This window comes from Arachis ipaensis, chromosome B10, assembly GCF_059453495.1.
Source record: "Arachis ipaensis isolate K30076 ecotype BB chromosome B10, ASM5945349v1, whole genome shotgun sequence".
In the NCBI taxonomy this organism is placed as follows: Eukaryota; Viridiplantae; Streptophyta; class Magnoliopsida; order Fabales; family Fabaceae; genus Arachis; species Arachis ipaensis.
This window is the reverse complement of record NC_142435.1, coordinates 140,485,317-140,503,849: the sequence shown is the minus strand read 5'-3', so window position 1 is coordinate 140,503,849 and position 18,533 is coordinate 140,485,317. Positions and strand designations below refer to the sequence as shown.

At 36.5% G+C, this 18,533-nt stretch overlaps 2 protein-coding genes across 2 annotated transcripts; one reads left to right on the top strand and one right to left on the bottom strand.

Annotated features, from left to right (window-relative positions):
- The first annotated feature begins 453 nt into the window (after positions 1 to 453).
- Positions 454 to 1,625, top strand: LOC107621426 (uncharacterized). The gene is made up of 2 exons (XM_016323449.1): positions 454 to 710; positions 782 to 1,625. The coding sequence occupies exons 1-2, from the start codon at positions 454 to 456 to the stop codon at positions 1,623 to 1,625; spliced, it is 1,101 nt and encodes a 366-aa protein (XP_016178935.1).
- A 12,642-nt stretch (positions 1,626 to 14,267) lies between these two features.
- On the bottom strand, positions 14,268 to 14,984 carry LOC148581915 (uncharacterized). The gene has a single exon (XM_088494475.1). It carries the CDS (start codon positions 14,982 to 14,984, stop codon positions 14,268 to 14,270), a length of 717 nt encoding a protein of 238 aa, XP_088350601.1.
- Positions 14,985 to 18,533: the final 3,549 nt, after the last annotated feature.

Genomic DNA, 18,533 nt, shown 5'->3' with positions numbered 1-18,533 from the left:
GGGGCGGGTAATTACTCGCTTCGAATGGGTAGGGGCGGGGTGGGTACCCGCGGGTTCGGGTAGTGTTGCCACCCCTATCTGAAGTATGTTGGGAGATGCAAGGAGTTTAGAAACGGTTGCACGTGGATAATCCGCGTGGCACTTCAGCAGCGCAAGGGTAACTGGGAGGTTAGAAGGTACAACGGAGCCCACACTTGTCTGGCCACTTCGATTTCGAGCGACCACCGAGAGCTTGATTACCACATAATCTGTGCTAGGATCTATCCGTTGGTCAAAGCCGATGAAACGATTACGATAAAGGTGTTGCAAGAAGCTACTGAGTCAACCTGCGGATTCAAGCCTAGTTATAGGAAGGTGTGAAAGGCAAAGCAGAAGGCAGTCGCATAGATTTACGGGGATTGGGAAGAGTCGAATGTCGAGTTATCCCGGTGGATCCTTGGTATGCAAGCAACGATGGACGGAACGATAGCTTTGTTGAAGACTTCTCCAGTGCATGTTGGTGATGAGGTTGATGAGTCTACAGAGTACTTTCATCGACTTTTCTGGACATTCTTTGAGGCTTTTGAACATTGCAAGCCACTAATCAGCATTGACGGTACGCATCTGTATGGGAAGTATGGCGGGACTTTGCTTCTGGCTATTGCACAAGATGGAAATTTGAATATATTGCCAGTTGCTTTTGCACTTGTTGAGGGGGAGAATGCTGAGTCGTGGGCTTTTTTCTTACCCCACTTGCGTCAACATGTGACCCACAAGAAGGGATTCTGGTGATCTCTGACAGACACAACGGTATTAAGGCTGCACTAGAAGAACCAGACAATGGTTGGCAACCGCCTCATGCATATCGGGCGTATTGCATTCAACACGTTGCAGCTAATTTTGCTCCCAGTTTCAAGGGTAAGGATGCAAGGCGGATGCTCATGAATGTGGCGTATGCCAAGACTGAGACCGAATTTGACTACTGGTTTGATATTATGAGGATTGAGAATCCGGCCATATGTGATTGGGCCAACCGACTGGAGTATGATAAGTGGACCCAACACAAGGATGGAGGCAGACGGTTCGACCACATGACTACGAACATATCCGAGTGTGTTAACTCTGTATTAAAGGGGACACGGAATCTGCTGGTTACTGCGCTTATGAAATCCACATACGGGAGGTTAGAAGAGCTTTTTGTCGTCCGAGGGCAGACAGCAGAGGCGCAGTTGGGATCAGGCCAACGGTTTTGCCAGGCGCTGGTCAAGGTGATAGAGCACAACTTGAAAGATTCGAGGTGCTTCACGGTTACTCTGTTTGACAGACATCAGTCTGAGTATACCGTGGCTGAGATGACCCCAACCGGTAATTTTTCGCTTAGGACGTATCCGGTTTCCCTCAGAGATCGCACTTGTGACTGTGGGTACTTTCAAGCTCTCCATTACCCGTGGTGCCATGCGATTGCATGTTGTACTCAGTCCCGATTAGACTGGACTACATACGTCCATGAGGTTTATACCATGAGTAAGGTGTTCAGTATATACCAGATAGGGTTTTTGCCCCTTATTCTAGAGGGTCTGTGGCCACCGTACACCGGTCCTACTATCGTTCCTAATCCTAACATGAGACGTGCCAGAGAAGGGTGAACGAGGTCAAAAAGAATCCGTAACACCATGGATGAGGCCAATACTAGTCGGCCGAAGCGATGTGGGCTATCCAGACAGACAGGACACACTCGCAGGACTTGCCCTCAGCGAGGATCCGCCCCTAGTGCCGAGGCATAGGTGTCATTAAGTTGTCATGATTAGCTTTTATTTTTCTTTTCTTATTTGTGTTCTTGTCCTGTTTTAGTTGTACTTACTGTTAAGTAAAATTGTACTTACTGTTCGTTTTACGGTGATGTGGTTATTGTTAGCGATTCTCTATGTAGTTGGATTCTCTTGAGTAAAGGTGTTCTAATTTTGTTGGTAATTCTATGAGTTCAAGAGACTAATTTCAATTAAATCAAAGCACCAACCTATGTTGTGCCATACATAAAAAATGCAAACCAAAGTTTCATCCAAAAACTCATCCTCCATGAAAATTGAACTAAATCCACACTAAGGCATAAACCGCTAGACCCTTGTAGCGGTTTATGCACATTTGCATCATCACACATAAACCGCGACACCCCTACCGCGGATTATGTGATGATTTGCTTCGAACGTAATCCGCGACACCCCTGTAGCGGATTATGTGCATTCATAAACCGCAGGACTCCTGTCGCGGTTTACATAGTTTATGAAAAAAATGCATTTCGGTATCCATTTAGCAAAATGTGTATTCTGGTAAATTTGGAGGCCAGTTTATTTATTTCAGTAAATTACCCTTTATTTATTTATTCTAAAGTATTGTTATTATATTTATAAAAATTCTTATATGTAGTTGATTTTTCTAGTAGTTAGGATTATGGCACTAATGTTTGAAAATAAAAATGTAGTGAGGAGAAGAAGAGAAGGAATTGTAAAAAAATCTAATATCAAGGATTAAGTTGTAATTTCAATCAAAGTTTTATTTTTTCTAATATGTCTTTTTTTTTTTGCATAAAAAACAGTTAAAAACGGTGAAAATGTAACTTAAACTTTTTAAATGAGTAACTAAGTCTAATATTTCAACTGAGAGTTTACTTCTCTTTACATTTTTTCTTTATAACGTACTTTTACATTATTTTTTTAAATACAACCAAATCACAACATTTATAAGGTGAAACTGTGAATATATATTTATATTTATTTAAAAAAAATTGTTGATTGATTTTATGTATGTTGTAAATTAAGACATTGTAACATTTTATTGTTTTGCTAGAATTATTTTGAGCTTTTTCTATCAATAGTTCAATACTTAATTTGTTATTTTTTAAAATCTAAAATAACAAATCATATTACTTCTTTATTTATGTGTAAAATTATTTTTATTTCAGGTTCTTTGCATATTCAAATAGTATTATGTCTATATTCAGCATATGTTTGAGGGTAATAATTTATTTCTTCTCGGGTACATAACATACTTATGAATAAATAACTTCAATTTTAAAAAGTGATTTTTGATTATTTACTTGCATTTCATCTCTTTAATTTTTATTTATTATTTTTAATATTATTTATTTATTTATTCGAGAATTCTCTTCAAAAACTATCAATTTAGTATTCAAATTATGTTCTAATTTTGTCTTTACATTTTTTTCAATTTTATCCTATTTAAGAGGAATAACTCAATAAATATCTAACTTTTTCTTCCTCGTTCTTTTTACTATTTCAACTCTTAGAATTTATAATTATTTTTTATTCTTTTTTATTTTTCCGTAATTACTTATCGACTATCCTAATATTTATACTTATCTTCACATGATATTTTATGTATATGTTCATTCACATAAGATTTTTAAATTTTTTTAATTATTTTTAAAGTGTTATTTACTTTTAAGTGAAACTAAAATTAATAATTTAATATAAATTAATAAATTATTTTACTTTATTAATTAAAATTATGATGTGATTGTTATTATTTCTCCATTCAACTAATTATAATATTACAAAAAAAATTTATTCTTTTGAAATTTTAGAAAATATGAATGCAATGATCTTTGAATTACATGGCTTAGGATTCAAAGATGATTTTTTAAATGCATATTGATTGAAACGAAAAAGAATATTGTAAAAATATGTATAACTAATAGAAAATATATTGATAATATACATGCTAATTTAAATAGCCAAAATAAAATAAAATAAGTAACAAAAAAATATAAAATTTTACCTTTTGTTTTGTGGTACAAAAATAATATATAATAATATAATAAACCGTAATGCTTTGATATAAAAATGAAACTTTTAAGATAAAATAAAAATATGTGATATTTTATACATTAGATAATTTAAAAAAATACTTATTATAGAGAAAGTTAAAACTTTTTTGACCTAAAAAAAACTATTTAATAAAATTAAGAGAGCGAAAGAGAGAGGATGTTAAAATTTTTTAACTAATAAAAAGAATCACCACCATCAACCTATTAAATTTGAGTAATATCAAGTGAAAATTAAGAAACAAACCCGAATGATAAATTCAAAAATTTTCTATCTTTCTTTATATAGTATTTTACTTTAAGTAATTATTTTTTATGAATAGTATTTAAATGACAAATAAATAAGTAAAAAATTCGCATTAGTTATAAAAACTAATGTCATCCTTAATACGATAGCATAATTTCAAAACATACAAAATGATATAATAAAGTATAGTTTAATTAATTTGCACAATAAAACAAACGTAAAACTTATATAATAGCAGTCAAATATAAAAAGTAATGACAACCATCTGTTTTAAGGTATTATATTAAATTATAACTTAAATTTATGTGATTATTAGTTAAAAACTTATAGTAATATACTATTTTTATTATATTAATTAAAAATGATATATTTTGGCATTAGTTTTTAGGATTACTATCATTAAATTTTGATAATTTGAACAAGATATTTCTTAAATTTTTTTATTAATAGAACAATAAAATTACTTAACACGCACGTCAATAAAAAATTATTATTTTTATACATCTAGATATTCAAAAGAGACAAAAATAAATTCTTTTAATAACACTTTAACAACTCATAAAAGTTAACATAATGGATGGTTATAGATCAAAGTGATAAATTCAAATTAAAAATTGTGATAATTATACTTAGTGATAATTAATTACAATCGGGTGAAGAAAAGGTAGGAGGAGAAAAAAAAAAGAAAGGAGAACAAGGCAATATAACAGTTGCGTTGAAACAATGATAGATATGTGTATAGAGAATAATAGTAAGAGAAATAATAGTGTGTGATACAATGAAGGAATATAATAAAAGTATAAATTAATAATTTGAAAAAAGTAATCAAATTAAAGATAATTTAATAAATTGAATATAAAATTTAGAATTATTCATGAAGATAAAGAATGTTTTAAATATAATGTTTTATCTTTGCTTCATAGCTCAAATGATATAGTCCCCCATCCTCATCTAAAAATTTTGGATTCGAGTCTTAATCCTAACTCTTAAAAAAATAAATAAATAAATTTATATAATATTTATAAATAATTACTTTATAAATGTTTATCATTATTTTATTACACATAATAATGATATAATAAATTTTTTAATATTTTATTTAATTTAAATTTATAAATTTTTAATGTTCTAAAATTTAAATAACTTAAAAATTTTTATATTTATTTTTAAATAGTATTTATTTTAAATTTTTAAATTATTTTATTAAATTTATAATTTTAAAAATAAAAATATAAAAATTAATCTTTTAAAAACAATAGAAAAACGGCTGAATCATCTCTGTTGAGCCGTTAGTATATATAGTTTTAAAAGTTGCAGCTTAGGTTAATATCTAAAAAAAAATTGAGAATAATACAAGTGATAGGATAAACTTATATAAAATATTATAATTTTTATTAATATATTTTTAAAAAAGAATGAATTTTAATTTTCTTAAAAAATTGTGAAAACTAAAAAAAAGAGAGAAAATATAAAATTATAGTTTTTGAGAAAGTTGAAACGAAATTTGAACCCACACTTCCATTAAAAAAAAAAACCTAATTTTGATAAGATATTCAAATTAACAATAAAAACTCTTATGCTATAATAATTAATAGAGAAAAGGATAAATAGGTCCCTGACCTTTTGCCTCACGGACATTTTCGTCCTTGACCATTGAAAAATACTTTTAAGTCCCTGACCTTCACAAAATTTGGACGGATCAGTCCCTGACGGAGGCATTTGGACGGAGGGACTGATTCGTCCAAGTTTTGTGAAGGTCAGGGACTTAAAAGTATTTTTCAATGGTCAGGACAAAAATGTCTGTGGGACAAAAGATCAGTGACCTATTTGTCCTTTTCTCTAATTAATAGAAAAAGTTTAAGGAGCCAGTAAGTTTGTTAAATTCTGGCCATTTGAGTATGGGGAGTCGAACCCGCAACCTCTTAATTGAGTATAGGGAGTCTATGCCATTTGAGCTATTACTCATTGGCCCATCAAAACTATCATTGATGGCTACTAGATGGCTAAAAATCATAAAAGTTACTGGCCCTAACATTCCTCTAATTAATATATACTAAAGATTAGGATGTCTTTTAACAAATTTAAAATAAAAAATTATATAAAAATTATACTAAATAGGAGGGTTGTACTATCAAGATAAAAAAATTCAAATATAAAGGAAAAAGAAATTAAATATTAACTCACTACATGTAATGAGAAGATGAATAAAAAAATATAATGTATTGTCACCAATTTAGAAAATCAATCCCTCAGTAGAAAAGTTTCTATGTTTAGCAAGAAAGAAACCAAGAGAGCGGAAGTAATGAGAAAGATGTGAGAGTGAATGATAAACATTTTGATTCAGAAGAATAAAAAGCATAAGAGTGAGTTCTTTCATGCGTTTGGAGTGTGAATATTTTTGTTATAGAAAATTTTGATAATTTAATTAAATTTGATTAACCAAAAAAATTAGTCATATAATAGTAATGTATAAATATTATAGGGCAAAAAACACATTTAAGCCAAGGGGAGAAATTTATTACACATTTCAGCCAAATAAAAATCTGATTCATCAATCAACCAAAGCACACTATAATGTAATTCGAAGTAACTTCATTCGAATTACACTCCCACATAATTCGAAACAACATAGTTCGAATTATTTCCAACGTAGGTGTATATGTAAATCGAAGCTACATGGTTCGAATTAAAAATAGCATAATTCGAAGAGGGTTCATTCAAACTACAAGTGAGCACGTGATTTTCAAAGAGTTCGAAACAAATAGATTCGAACTACTCACAATTTGAAAACATGGTGTAATTCAAAATTAGTATAAAATTATCAAATATAAATTAATTTTAACTCCTGTTAGTACATTAAATTAAAAATAACATATAAAAATGTACTTATATTTATTAAATTTTAATAACATATAAAAATTTAACGACTTCTTAAATACTCTTTTTATAATACGAGTACATTTTTATATACTTTAAATATTTTATAAAAACAACATTTAAATACTTTATAAAAAAATTATTTAATAAAGTGTTGTGTATGTTTATCATACAAAAATAAAGTGTTGTGCTAATATAATAACATTATAACATTTAAAATCATTTTTTTTTCTAGGATTAAAAGTAGCACATGAAAAAGTATTATTGGTATTCTAAAGCTAATTTAATTAAAAAAAAAGATAGAATTGTATTTTTTAGGATTTTATGTACATAATTAGCCTAATTTTTTTTAATATTGATCAAAGATGTGTGTTACACTAGGTTATTTGGTTTCAGGTAAGTTTTACTCTACTAAAATTTTTTTGATGAGTATTATAAAAATTTGTAATGTACTTTTTTACTAAAATTTTGTAACGAGTACAATTAAATTTTTAATGAAAACGTCAATGATGTTTTCTTTTAAATTGATTTATAAAATTTTTTAGATTTGTGTCTTCTGAAAAGTAAATAAAAAAAATTATAGTAGAGTAAAACTTACCTGAAACCAAATAACCTAGTGTAACACACATCTTTGATCAATATTAAAAAAATTAGGCTAATTATGTACATAAAATCCTAAAAAATACAGTTCTATCTTTTTTAATTAAATTAGCTTTAGAATACTGTTCATACCCTGGCCCAACGAATAAGGCCCAGGATCCAAATAAAAAGGCCCAACCCAAAGGGTTGGCCTCACCTTTCGCCAGATTAGCCGCCACGAAGTCGGAACTAGTCACGACTTGCTCTAAAGAAGTCGGGAACGAGGATTAACTGGCAGATAGGCACTCATTTGAATGAGTAACTGCCCCTAGAATCTCTCTAACCACTTCACGAAGCAATATCTTAACTTCCCTAAGATAAAGGGACGGTTAACACCCTAGAAAAGTGGCACTACTCCAACGGTAGTTATTGGCTCACCACTATAAATACACTGACACCCCTCAGGTATCTCTAAGTTCCAATACTCCCTAGACCTGCTAACCCCTTTGCTGACTTAGGCATCGGAGTGTCTTTGCAGGTACCACCCCCCATTCACTCATACAAACAAGTCGGACGGAGGCCCCAAGGCGCAGACCCTGACAAAGGCTTCCTCCCTCAGACGATTGGGCCGACCAGCGCCATCCAGCCCATTAATCTCCGGTTACCTACCGTAACATTGGCGTCGTTGCCGGGGACCCGAGAGATCAACCAGTGATGGCGGACAGATCTCCTGAGGAGGGTCATGTGGAAACAGATTCTGAACAAGAGAATCTGGACACCAGAAATAGTGACGCGGACCTAACCCTCCAACAGGAAACCAACGATCAACACAAAGAAGGAACCTCCGGAGTCAAAACCCCAAAGGTGAATTCCTCAGAAGGCCGTGAGTCAGAGAAGGACGGACAATCCCATTCAACTGAGCTCATGGGGTTAGTCCATATTCACCAAAATCGTTTGGAACAGCTAGAACAGGAACGGGAGCGACAAAAGGAGATAGAAAAGCGCCTAAGAGAGGAGATGGATAGACGAAAAGAGTTAGAGGAAAAACTCTTAAAGCTAGAATCCTCCCTCAAAAGTCGGAACTCCCGTGATAGTAGAGAAGAGTCCCCCTTAGGAGGGGAAGATCCTTTTATTGAGGACATAATGAGGGCAAAAGTTCCGAGAAACTTTAGAAGCCCCGATATGGACCTCTACGACGGAACCACTGATCCAAAGCACCATCTGAGCAACTTTAAAAGTCGGATGTATCTGGCTGACGCTTCCGATGCTACGCGATGCAAAGCTTTTCCGACAACCTTGTCAAAAGCAGCGATGAAGTGGTTCGACAGTCTCCCCCCGAGGTCGGTCACCAGTTTTGAAGACCTCTCAAGGAAATTCTTGATGAGGTTCTCTATCCAGAAAGACAAAGTTAAACATGCACCAAGTCTCCTGGGAATAAAGCAGGAGGTCGGAGAATCCCTACGAGCCTATATGGAAAGGTTCAACAAAGCATGTTTAGAGATTCAAGACCTGCCCACCGAGGCAGTCATAATGGGGCTAGTCAATGGGCTCAGAGAAAGTCCATTCTCACAGTCCATATCCAAAAGACATCCCATCTCTCTAAGTGATGTACAGGAAAAAGCTGAAAAGTACATCAATATGGAGGAAAATACTAAGTTAAGAGACCTGAGTTGGCGACATGGGCACCCTCCCTCAACAAAAGAAAGAGAGAGGGAAACCAAAAAGAAAGAAGAACTCGACCTCGATAGACCAAGAAAATATCACTCTTATACTCCTCTAAAGGTCTCTATAGTGGACGTATACAGAGAGATTTGTAATACTGAAAGGCTACCACCCCCCAGACCCATTAAAAATAAAAAGGGGGAGCCGCAGCGACTACTGTGAGTACCATAAAATATATGGTCACTCCACAAACGACTGCTACGACCTTAAAAATGTGATAGAAAAGCTGGCTAGGGAAGGTCGGCTCGACAGATATCTCATAGAAAGGTCGGACAGTCATGGGAAGAGAAAGCGAGACGATATGAATAGAAGAGACCCACCACCGCAGACTCCGGAGAGACATATTCATATGATCTCCGGAGGATTCGCAGGAGGGGGACTCACCAAATCCTCTCGCAAAAGACATCTCAAAAGAGTATACCAGGTCGGAGGAGAGTCATCCGACCTCCCCACCATTTCATTCACAAATGAAGATGGGCAAGGAATAATGCGGGGACACGATGATCCAGTGGTAATAACTATGATCCTAGCAAATGCTCATCTCCACAGAACCCTAGTAGACCAAGGAAGCTCAGCGGACATTCTTTTTAAGCCCGCTTTCGACAAACTAGGGTTGGATGAGAAAGAATTAAGAGCCTACCCCGACACCTTATATGGACTAGGCGACACGCCAATAAAGTCACTAGGGTTTTTGCCTCTCCACACCACCTTCGGGAAAGGGGAAAAATCAAAAACTCTGAGCGTAGACTTCATAGTCATCGATGTAGGGTCAGCTTATAATGCTTTAATTAGCAGGACTACCCTTAATCGACTCGGAGCAGTTGTATCCACCCCTCACCTTTGTATGAAATTTCCGACTTCAGCGGGCATAGCAACGGTAAGGGGAGATCAGAAGTTGGCAAGAAAATGCTACAATGAAAGCCTAAACTTGAGAGGAAAAAGCTGAGAAGTTCATACAGTAGAGCTCGGAGGCGCAAAGGTTAGAGAGGAGCTGCGTCCACAACCAGGAGGAAAAACTGAGGAGATACAGGTCGGCAAAGAGGAGGGAAGAAATACTCACATAGGGGCCAACCTAGGGGAAACCCTAAAACAAGGGTTGACTAAGCTCCTAAGAGATAACTCCGATCTCTTCGCCTGGAAGGCCTCCAACATGCCTGGGATAGATCCCGAGCTCATGTCCCATAAACTCTCGGTTTACCCGGGGTCACGACCTGTACAACAAAGAAGACGCAAGCTCGGCCCAGAGCGAGCCCTAATAGTAGAGGAGCAAGTACAAGCGCTCCTAGAAGCCGGTTTCATTAGAGAAGTCAAATACCCAACATGGCTAGCCAATGTAGTGCTAGTCAAAAAACAAAATGGTAAATGGAGAATGTGTGTCGACTACACCGACCTAAATAAGGCATGTCCCAAGGACCCTTATCCACTGCCAAGTATTGACACCCTAGTGGACTCCAGCTCGGGATATCAATACTTGTCGTTCATGGACGCCTACTCGGGATATAACCAAATCCCGATGTATGAGCCGGACCAGGAAAAAACATCATTCATCACGCCCAGAGCTAATTTTTGCTACGTGGTCATGCCATTTGGGCTGAAAAATGCAGGGGCCACATATCAGAGGCTGATGAATAAGGTGTTTGCCTCTCACCAAGGGAGCCTAATGGAAGTATACGTTGACGATATGCTGGTAAAGACCAAGAAAGAAGTCGACCTCTTGCCTGACCTTTCACAAGTCTTTGACACCATAAGGTCGCACGGGATGAGACTAAATCCCGCAAAGTGCGCCTTCGCGGTGGAGGCAGGAAAATTTCTAGGATTCATGCTAACACAAAGAGGGATAGAAGCCAATCCCGACAAGTGCAGAGCTATCCTGGAGATGAAAAGTCCGACTTGTTTGAGAGAGGTCCAACAGATGAACGGCCGGCTAGCAGCTCTCTCCAGATTTTTGGCAGGATCAGCACTAAGATCCCTTCCACTGTTCTCCCTACTGAGAAAGGGACACCAGTTTGAATGGACTCCTGAATGCGAGGAGGCGTTCTAGGAGTTCAAAAAGTTTTTGAGCCAACCTCCTATTTTGACACGACCTATAGCTGGAGAAGACCTTGTCCTATACTTATCAGTAGCAGACAAGGCCATCTCATCGGCCCTGATAAGAGAAGACGAGGCCGGACAGCACCCAGTATGCTTCATCAGTAAAGTTCTACAAGGCCCTGAGCTAAGGTACCACAAACTAGAGAAGTTTGCATACTCCTTAGTAGTAGCCTCACGAAGGCTACGGCCTTACTTTCAAGCTCACACAATAAGAGTCCGCACGAACCAACCCATGAGGCAAATCCTCCAAAAGACGGATGTTGCGGGAAGAATGGTTCAATGGGCAATAGAGCTCTCCGAGTTCGACTTGAAGTATGAAACTCGGACGGCGATTAAAGCCCAGTGCCTCGCTGACTTCATTGCAGAATACGCAGGAGATCAAGAGGATAAACCAACTACATGGGAACTCTATGTAGATGGATCCTCCAACAAAACAGGAAGTGGTGCAGGCATAATATTGGTAGATGAAAGGGGAACCCAGATAGAAGTTTTCCTCAAGTTCGAATTCCCAGCTTCAAATAATCAGGCAGAGTATGAAGCCTTGATTGCAGGATTGAAGCTGGCAGAAGAAGTCGGTGCTACGAAGGTGATGATATACAACGACTCTCAAGTGGTGACCTCCCAAATAAGTGGAGAGTATCAGGCAAAAGACTCAAACATGAAGAGGTACTTGGAAAAAACTCTGGAACACCTTGGGCGCTTTGCAGAAACCGAGGTCAAACACATAACTCAGGATCTAAATAGCAGGGCAGACGCCCTATCCAAGTTAGCAAGTACCAAGTCAGGAGGGAATAACAGAAGCTTGATCCAAGAAACTCTCCAGGAACCCTTAGTGGTAAAAACAGAAGACAAACAAGAAGTCTTCGAAGTGGTCGGATTACACCTCGGATGGATGAACCCCTTAGTCGAATTTCTGAAATTCGACATCCTCCCCAAGGAGGAGAAAGGGGCAAAGAAAATCCGAAGGGAAGCCCAACATTATACCTTGGTGAAAAATATTCTCTATAGAAGAGGGATATCAACACCATTGTTAAAATACGTACCGACCTCAAGAACCACTGAGGTATTAGAGGAAGTGCATAGCGGGATCTGTGGAAACCATCTCGGAGCCAGGTCATTAGCCAGGAAAGTGATCCGAGCTAGATTCTACTGGCCAACCTTACAGAAAGATGCCACAGAATTTGTGAAAAAGTGCCAACCATGTCAGATGCATGCAAATTTCCACGTGGCTCCCCCAGAAGAGCTCATTAGTATCACTTCTCCATGGCCCTTTGCAAAATGGGGGATGGATTTATTAGGTCCTTTTCCTCAGGCGCCAGGACAAGTCAGGTACTTAATCGTGGGAATAGATTATTTCACAAAGTGGATAGAAGCAGAGCCATTGGCCACAATCACCGCGCAAAGAAGTCGGAGGTTCCTCTACAAAAATATCATCACAAGATATGGGATACCTCATTCCATTACTACAGATAATGGAATCCAGTTCACCGACTCTACCTTTAGAAGCCTAGTAGCCAGTATGAAAATCAAACACCAGTTCACCTCGGTGGAGCACCCGCAAGCCAATGGGCAAGCCGAGGCGGCCAACAAAGTCATATTGGCAGGGCTAAAGAAGAGATTACAAGATGCAAAAGGAGCTTGGGCCGAAGAGCTCCCCCAAGTGTTATGAGCCTACAGGACGACACCCCAATCCGCCACTGGAGAAACTCCCTTCCGACTAGTTTATGGGGTAGAAGCCATGATCCCAATAGATGTCAGCGAGCAAAGCCCAAGAGTGATTCTCCATGACGAGATCGGGAATGTACAGGGGCACAAAGAGGAACTCGACTTGCTCCCCGAAGTCCGAGAAGAAGCCCAGATAAGAGAAGCAGCATTGAAGCAAAGGATGGCTACAAGATACAACAAAAAAGTCATCCGAAGAACATTCACCCTAAGCGACTTGGTCCTGATCAGAAATGACATTGGAGTCAACAAATCAGGAGAAGGAAAGCTCGCTGCAAATTGGAAGGGACCATACAAAATCAAGGAGATCTTAGGAAAAGGCTATTATAAAGTGACCGACTTGGACGGCACTGAGTTACCAAGATCGTGGCATGCTTGTAATATGAAAAGGTACTATAGCTAAAAGCGAACTCTACTCCCTGATGTACTCTTTTCCCAACTTCATGATTTTTTCCCCAGAACCAAAGGGTTTTTTCTGAAGAAGGGTTTTTAACGAGGCATCATAGTAGGGGCTAGGGGAAATAGACTGTCAAAAACCCTTAGTAGCAATGAAGTACCCCCCAATTAATAAAGATCTTTTCAAATATCTCTTATAAATTCCTTTTCTATTGTTTTCCATTCCTTTCTACGAAACACGCCGACTTAAGCTCGACAAAACGTGAAAATCCCATGAACCGACCTAGATGGTCGTCAGGATAAAACGACGAGGTACAAGTTAGTGTAAAGAGGTTATAGAAGTTGATCATGATAAACTCGGAAACATCCCGACTCTTAAGTCGGAATGAGAAACCGAGTAAAACAGAAATGAATCGCGAAAATAATCTAAGTCATAAAAACTCAATGAAACGAAATTGGGTACTAGGAATAACAAAAGAGAGATAGGAAAAAATCCAAGAAAAGACTAAAAGGCTGTCCTAAAGATCCTTGAAACAGAAAAGTTCAGAAAGGCAGACGAAAGCCAAAGAAAAAGTTTTTTAGAAAAGATCAAAGGGAAATTCGAAATAAGAAAAGCATGCACACACAAGGTAACTTAAACCCTTATCCAAAAAAGGGCATTTATTTTTTAACTTAAACCCTTATTAAAAAGGGTATTATAAAAACGTTTTATTTACGGCCTCAAAAGGCCAAAAAATTGTTCAAATACTACCAAAACAAATAAAGAGTTTAAAAAGAGGGGACCCACAAGCCGGGCCCCAAATAGCCAACAAATCACTTTTTTTCAAGAGGAGTAGACAGGCAACCACCACCAGAGGAAGGAGCGCCACCAGGACCGGGAAGAGAGGCATCCATAGGAGACGAAGAAGAAGTCAGAGGAACTGTGGAGGAACTCGGGACATCCTTAGGACGAGGAGGAGACTCTATAATCCTTTGCCCCCGAGTCTTCAAATCTGACTCGGAAATAATCTCGGGGACAGGAGGATCCACAATGGCACCATCAATGACAACCTTATCGGGATCTAAAGGAGAGAGGTCCAAGTCAGGAGCAATGACTCCGACCTGCTCCCTAAAGATCCTCCAAGCCTCCTCAGCGCCATCAGTAATAGAGTCCTCCAACTCGGCGTATGCCTTCCGAGAATTCAGCAGATCATTCTTCACAGACACAAGATCATCAAACAAACTTTGATAGCTATCATGTGCTGTCTTCCTCAAACCGACCTCCATGTTGCATTGGGCTTGCAACTTCCTCTCCCTCTCCCGGAGGTTATCTCTCTCCTCCCTCAGCCTGGCGACTTCCTCCTTCAACTTCCCCTCATGCTCCTGATATATGAGAAGCCTACCTTCCAGCTCTTCGACCCTCGAGGTCATCCCTAAAGAGCTGAGAGGAGCCTTCTCAAAAATATCTAAGAGTTTGCCACAAACCCCCGCCGCCTTAAGGCTCTCCTCAACCAGAGTGGTAAGGTGGTGCCGAACAGAAACATCATCCATACTTATACGAACATTAGGATAGATGTTCTTTCGGACGAATGCAAGAGCATCCGCCTTCACCTCACCAGAAGAGCCAGACTCTAAGGTCTTGCGCTTCTTGTTCTCTGGTTCAGAAGAAGGTTGAGCAGAGGGGGGTGGTTGAGAGAAAGTTGAAGAAGAAATTACGATGGGCTGAGAGGGAGTCCCAACGTTCCGAGGAGGAGGAGGAGGAGAGATAACCGCCCTAACACCACCAGTCCTGGCACGAGATCTTGCTTTAGCCTCCTGGACCCTTTGGTAGGATTCCTGAGCATTTGCCTTTGCCATCTCTGAAAAGACAATAACAGACAAATCAGACAAGTCGGATAAGTCACGTCGGTTTCGGAACATCACGTTAGTCCCCCAACAAGTCAGCTACAACCCCGAGTAGTATACTCGAACCCAAATCTTAAAGAGAAATTGGGCTCGAGTAGGGGCACTGTTCATACCCTGGCCCAACGAATAAGGCCCAGGATCCAAATAAAAAGGCCCAACCCAAAGGGTTGGCCTCACCTTTCGCCAGATTAGCCGCCACGAAGTCGGAACTAGTCACGACTTGCTCTAAAGAAGTCGGGAACGAGGATTAACTGGCAGATAGGCACTCATTTGAATGAGTAACTGCCCCTAGAATCTCTCTAACCACTTCACGAAGCAATATCTTAACTTCCCTAAGATAAAGGGACGGTTAACACCCTAGAAAAGTGGCACTACTCCAACGGTGGTTATTGGCTCACCACTATAAATACACTGACACCCCTCAGGTATCTCTAAGTTCCAATACTCCCTAGACCTGCTAACCCCTTTGCTGACTTAGGCATCGGAGTGTCTTTGCAGGTACCACCCCCCATTCACTCATACAAACAAGTCGGACGGAGGCCCCCAAGGCGCAGACCCTGACAAAGGCTTCCTCCCTCAGACGATTGGGCCGACCAGCGCCATCCAGCCCATTAATCTCCGGTTACCTACCGTAACAAATACCAATAATACTTTTCCATGTGCTGCTTTTAATCCTAGAAAAAAAATTGATTTTAAATGTTATAATGTTATTATATTGGCACAACACTTTATTTTTGTATGATAAACATACACAACACTTTATTAAATAATTTTTTATAAAGTATTTAAATGTTGTGTTTATAAAATATTTAAAGTATATAAAAATGTACTCGTATTATAAAAAGAGTAATTAAAATGTCGTTAAATTTTTATATGTTATTAAAATTTAATATATATAAGTACATTTTTATATGTTATTTTTAATTCAATGTACTAATAGGAGTTAAAATTAATTTATATTTGATAATTTTATACTAATTTCGAATTACACCATGTTTTCAAATTGTGAGTAGTTCGAATCTATTTGTTTCGAACTCCTTAGAAATCACGTGCTCACTTGTAGTTCGAATGAACCTCTTCGAATTATGCTATTTTTAATTCGAACTGTAGCTTCGATTTACATATATACCTACGTTAGGAATAATTCGAATTATGTTGTTTCGAATTATATGGGAGTGTAATTTGAATGAAGTTGCTTCGAATTACATTATAGTGTGCTTTGGTTGATTGATGAATCAGATTCTTATTTAGCTGAAATGTGTAATAAATTTCTCCCCTTGACTTAAATGTGTTTTTTGCCCTAAACCTATAGAATAAGATCCTGTAATATGATATAATTTATGTAACTAAAATTCCTCCTAAGGTAATTACTTGAATTTTTCATAAATTTAAAATCTATATTTGAATAGAGATTTTATTGAGTTTTTAGATAATTTGGTGCCATACATGATGAGCCACAAAGAATTTAGTGTTATTGAGCTTATTGAAAATTGAGATTAATAGGCTAGAGAATATCTTATAATACTGGCATAATTCTTATAACTTGCTGATCAAGATTTTGTAACCCTATTATAATTTCTATAACTAGATCCTTTTGTAAAGAAATTTCTTCAATTTTTTTAAAAATCAAAATTTATATTTGGATGGTAGTTTTATGGAGTTCTGTAACCATTTGATATTATGCGTGTTGAGTCACAACAAATTTAGTGTGGTTACATTATTAGAAATTATAAAATTGAAAAGGTTGGAGAATATTCTGTAATAATGGCACAATTCATAAAAAATTTAGAGTATAGTATCGTTTTTATCTTTAACGTGTTTGGGGTAAGTCTTAAAATTGTCCCTAACGTTTGAATAGTCTTATTTAAGTCTCTAACATTTCAAAATTAATTCAATGTCTGTTAACGGATTTGACGGTGGGACAAAATTGAGACGATTTTGAAACGTTAGGGACTTAAATAGGACGAAAATTTTAGGGACAAAAATGATAGATAGAAATAAATTTTAATTTTATCCTTCACTATATCAATATTTTACTGTACATAGTTATTCAATTATTTTTTAATCACATTTAAGTAAATTACACTTAATCACATTACTTTGATTCTAAATAAATTTATTTTTTTATAATTTTACTCCTAAAGATTTGTACTCATCATGAAATATTTGTAAAATGACTAGAATTACATTACTTTATTATATATGTATCATTTTTTTCTCCACAAGTTTATATACTAGTCATTCTACAAACATTTTATGATGAGTAAAAATTTTTAAAAATAAAATTATAAAAAAGTAAATTTATTTAGAATAAAATTAATGTGATTAAGTGTAATTTACTTAGATGTGATTAAAAAATAATTGAATAATAATGTACCGTAAAAAATTGAAGGATAGAATTAAAATTTATTTCTATGTATCGTTTTTCTTCCCAACATGTTCGTCCTATTTAAGTCCCTAACGTTTTAAAATTGTCTCAATTTTGTCCCGCCGTCAATTTTATTAACAGATTCCTAACTGCAGGACAACATTGAATCAATTTTAAAATGTTAGGAACTTAAATAGGACGATTCAAACGTTAGGGACAACTTTGAAACTTATCCCAAATATTAGGACAAAATCGATACTTTACTAAAAAATTTAAATAATTTTTTTACAAGAGAATCCAGTTATAAAAATTATACTGAAATTAAAGGATTCTAATAAGCAGGTTACATGAATTACGCTAGTATTACAAAACATTCTCCAACTTCTTCAATTTCACTAAATCTCTTGTGACTCATTTCAAATGACACAAAATGATCCCAAAACGCCATAAAATTACCATCCACACATAGATATAAGAATTATGCCAAAGTTACAAAATCTTAATTAACAAATTATGTGAATTGTGTCAGTACTATATGACATTCTATAGCTTCATAAATCTTCTAATTTTTAATAATTCAACAATACTAAACTTCTTATAATTAATATGTCAAAAGGTTCTGAAAACCGGTTTGAAGCGATCGGTCGAATCAGTTGAACCGTGAACCGTTGCTAAATACGGTTCGATTAGAAGTTAAAATCGTAAAATTTAAAAATTGATATTGGACCGCTGAACCGGCCGATTTTTGAAATGGGTCAAAAATCAAAATTTCCAAAAACGGTCCGTTGAAGCTTGGTTGTGATTTTTAAACCCTAATATGCCTAACA

Coding starts and splice junctions, on each gene's coding strand:
- LOC107621426 (XM_016323449.1), top strand. CDS start 454: ATGGACGGAACGATAGCTTTGTTGAAGACTTCTCCAGTGCATGTTGGT. Junction 711..781: donor GAGGGGGAGAATGCTGAGTC/GTGGGCTTTTTT, acceptor GATCTCTGACAG/ACACAACGGTATTAAGGCTG.
- LOC148581915 (XM_088494475.1), bottom strand. CDS start 14,984: ATGGATGATGTTTCTGTTCGGCACCACCTTACCACTCTGGTTGAGGAG.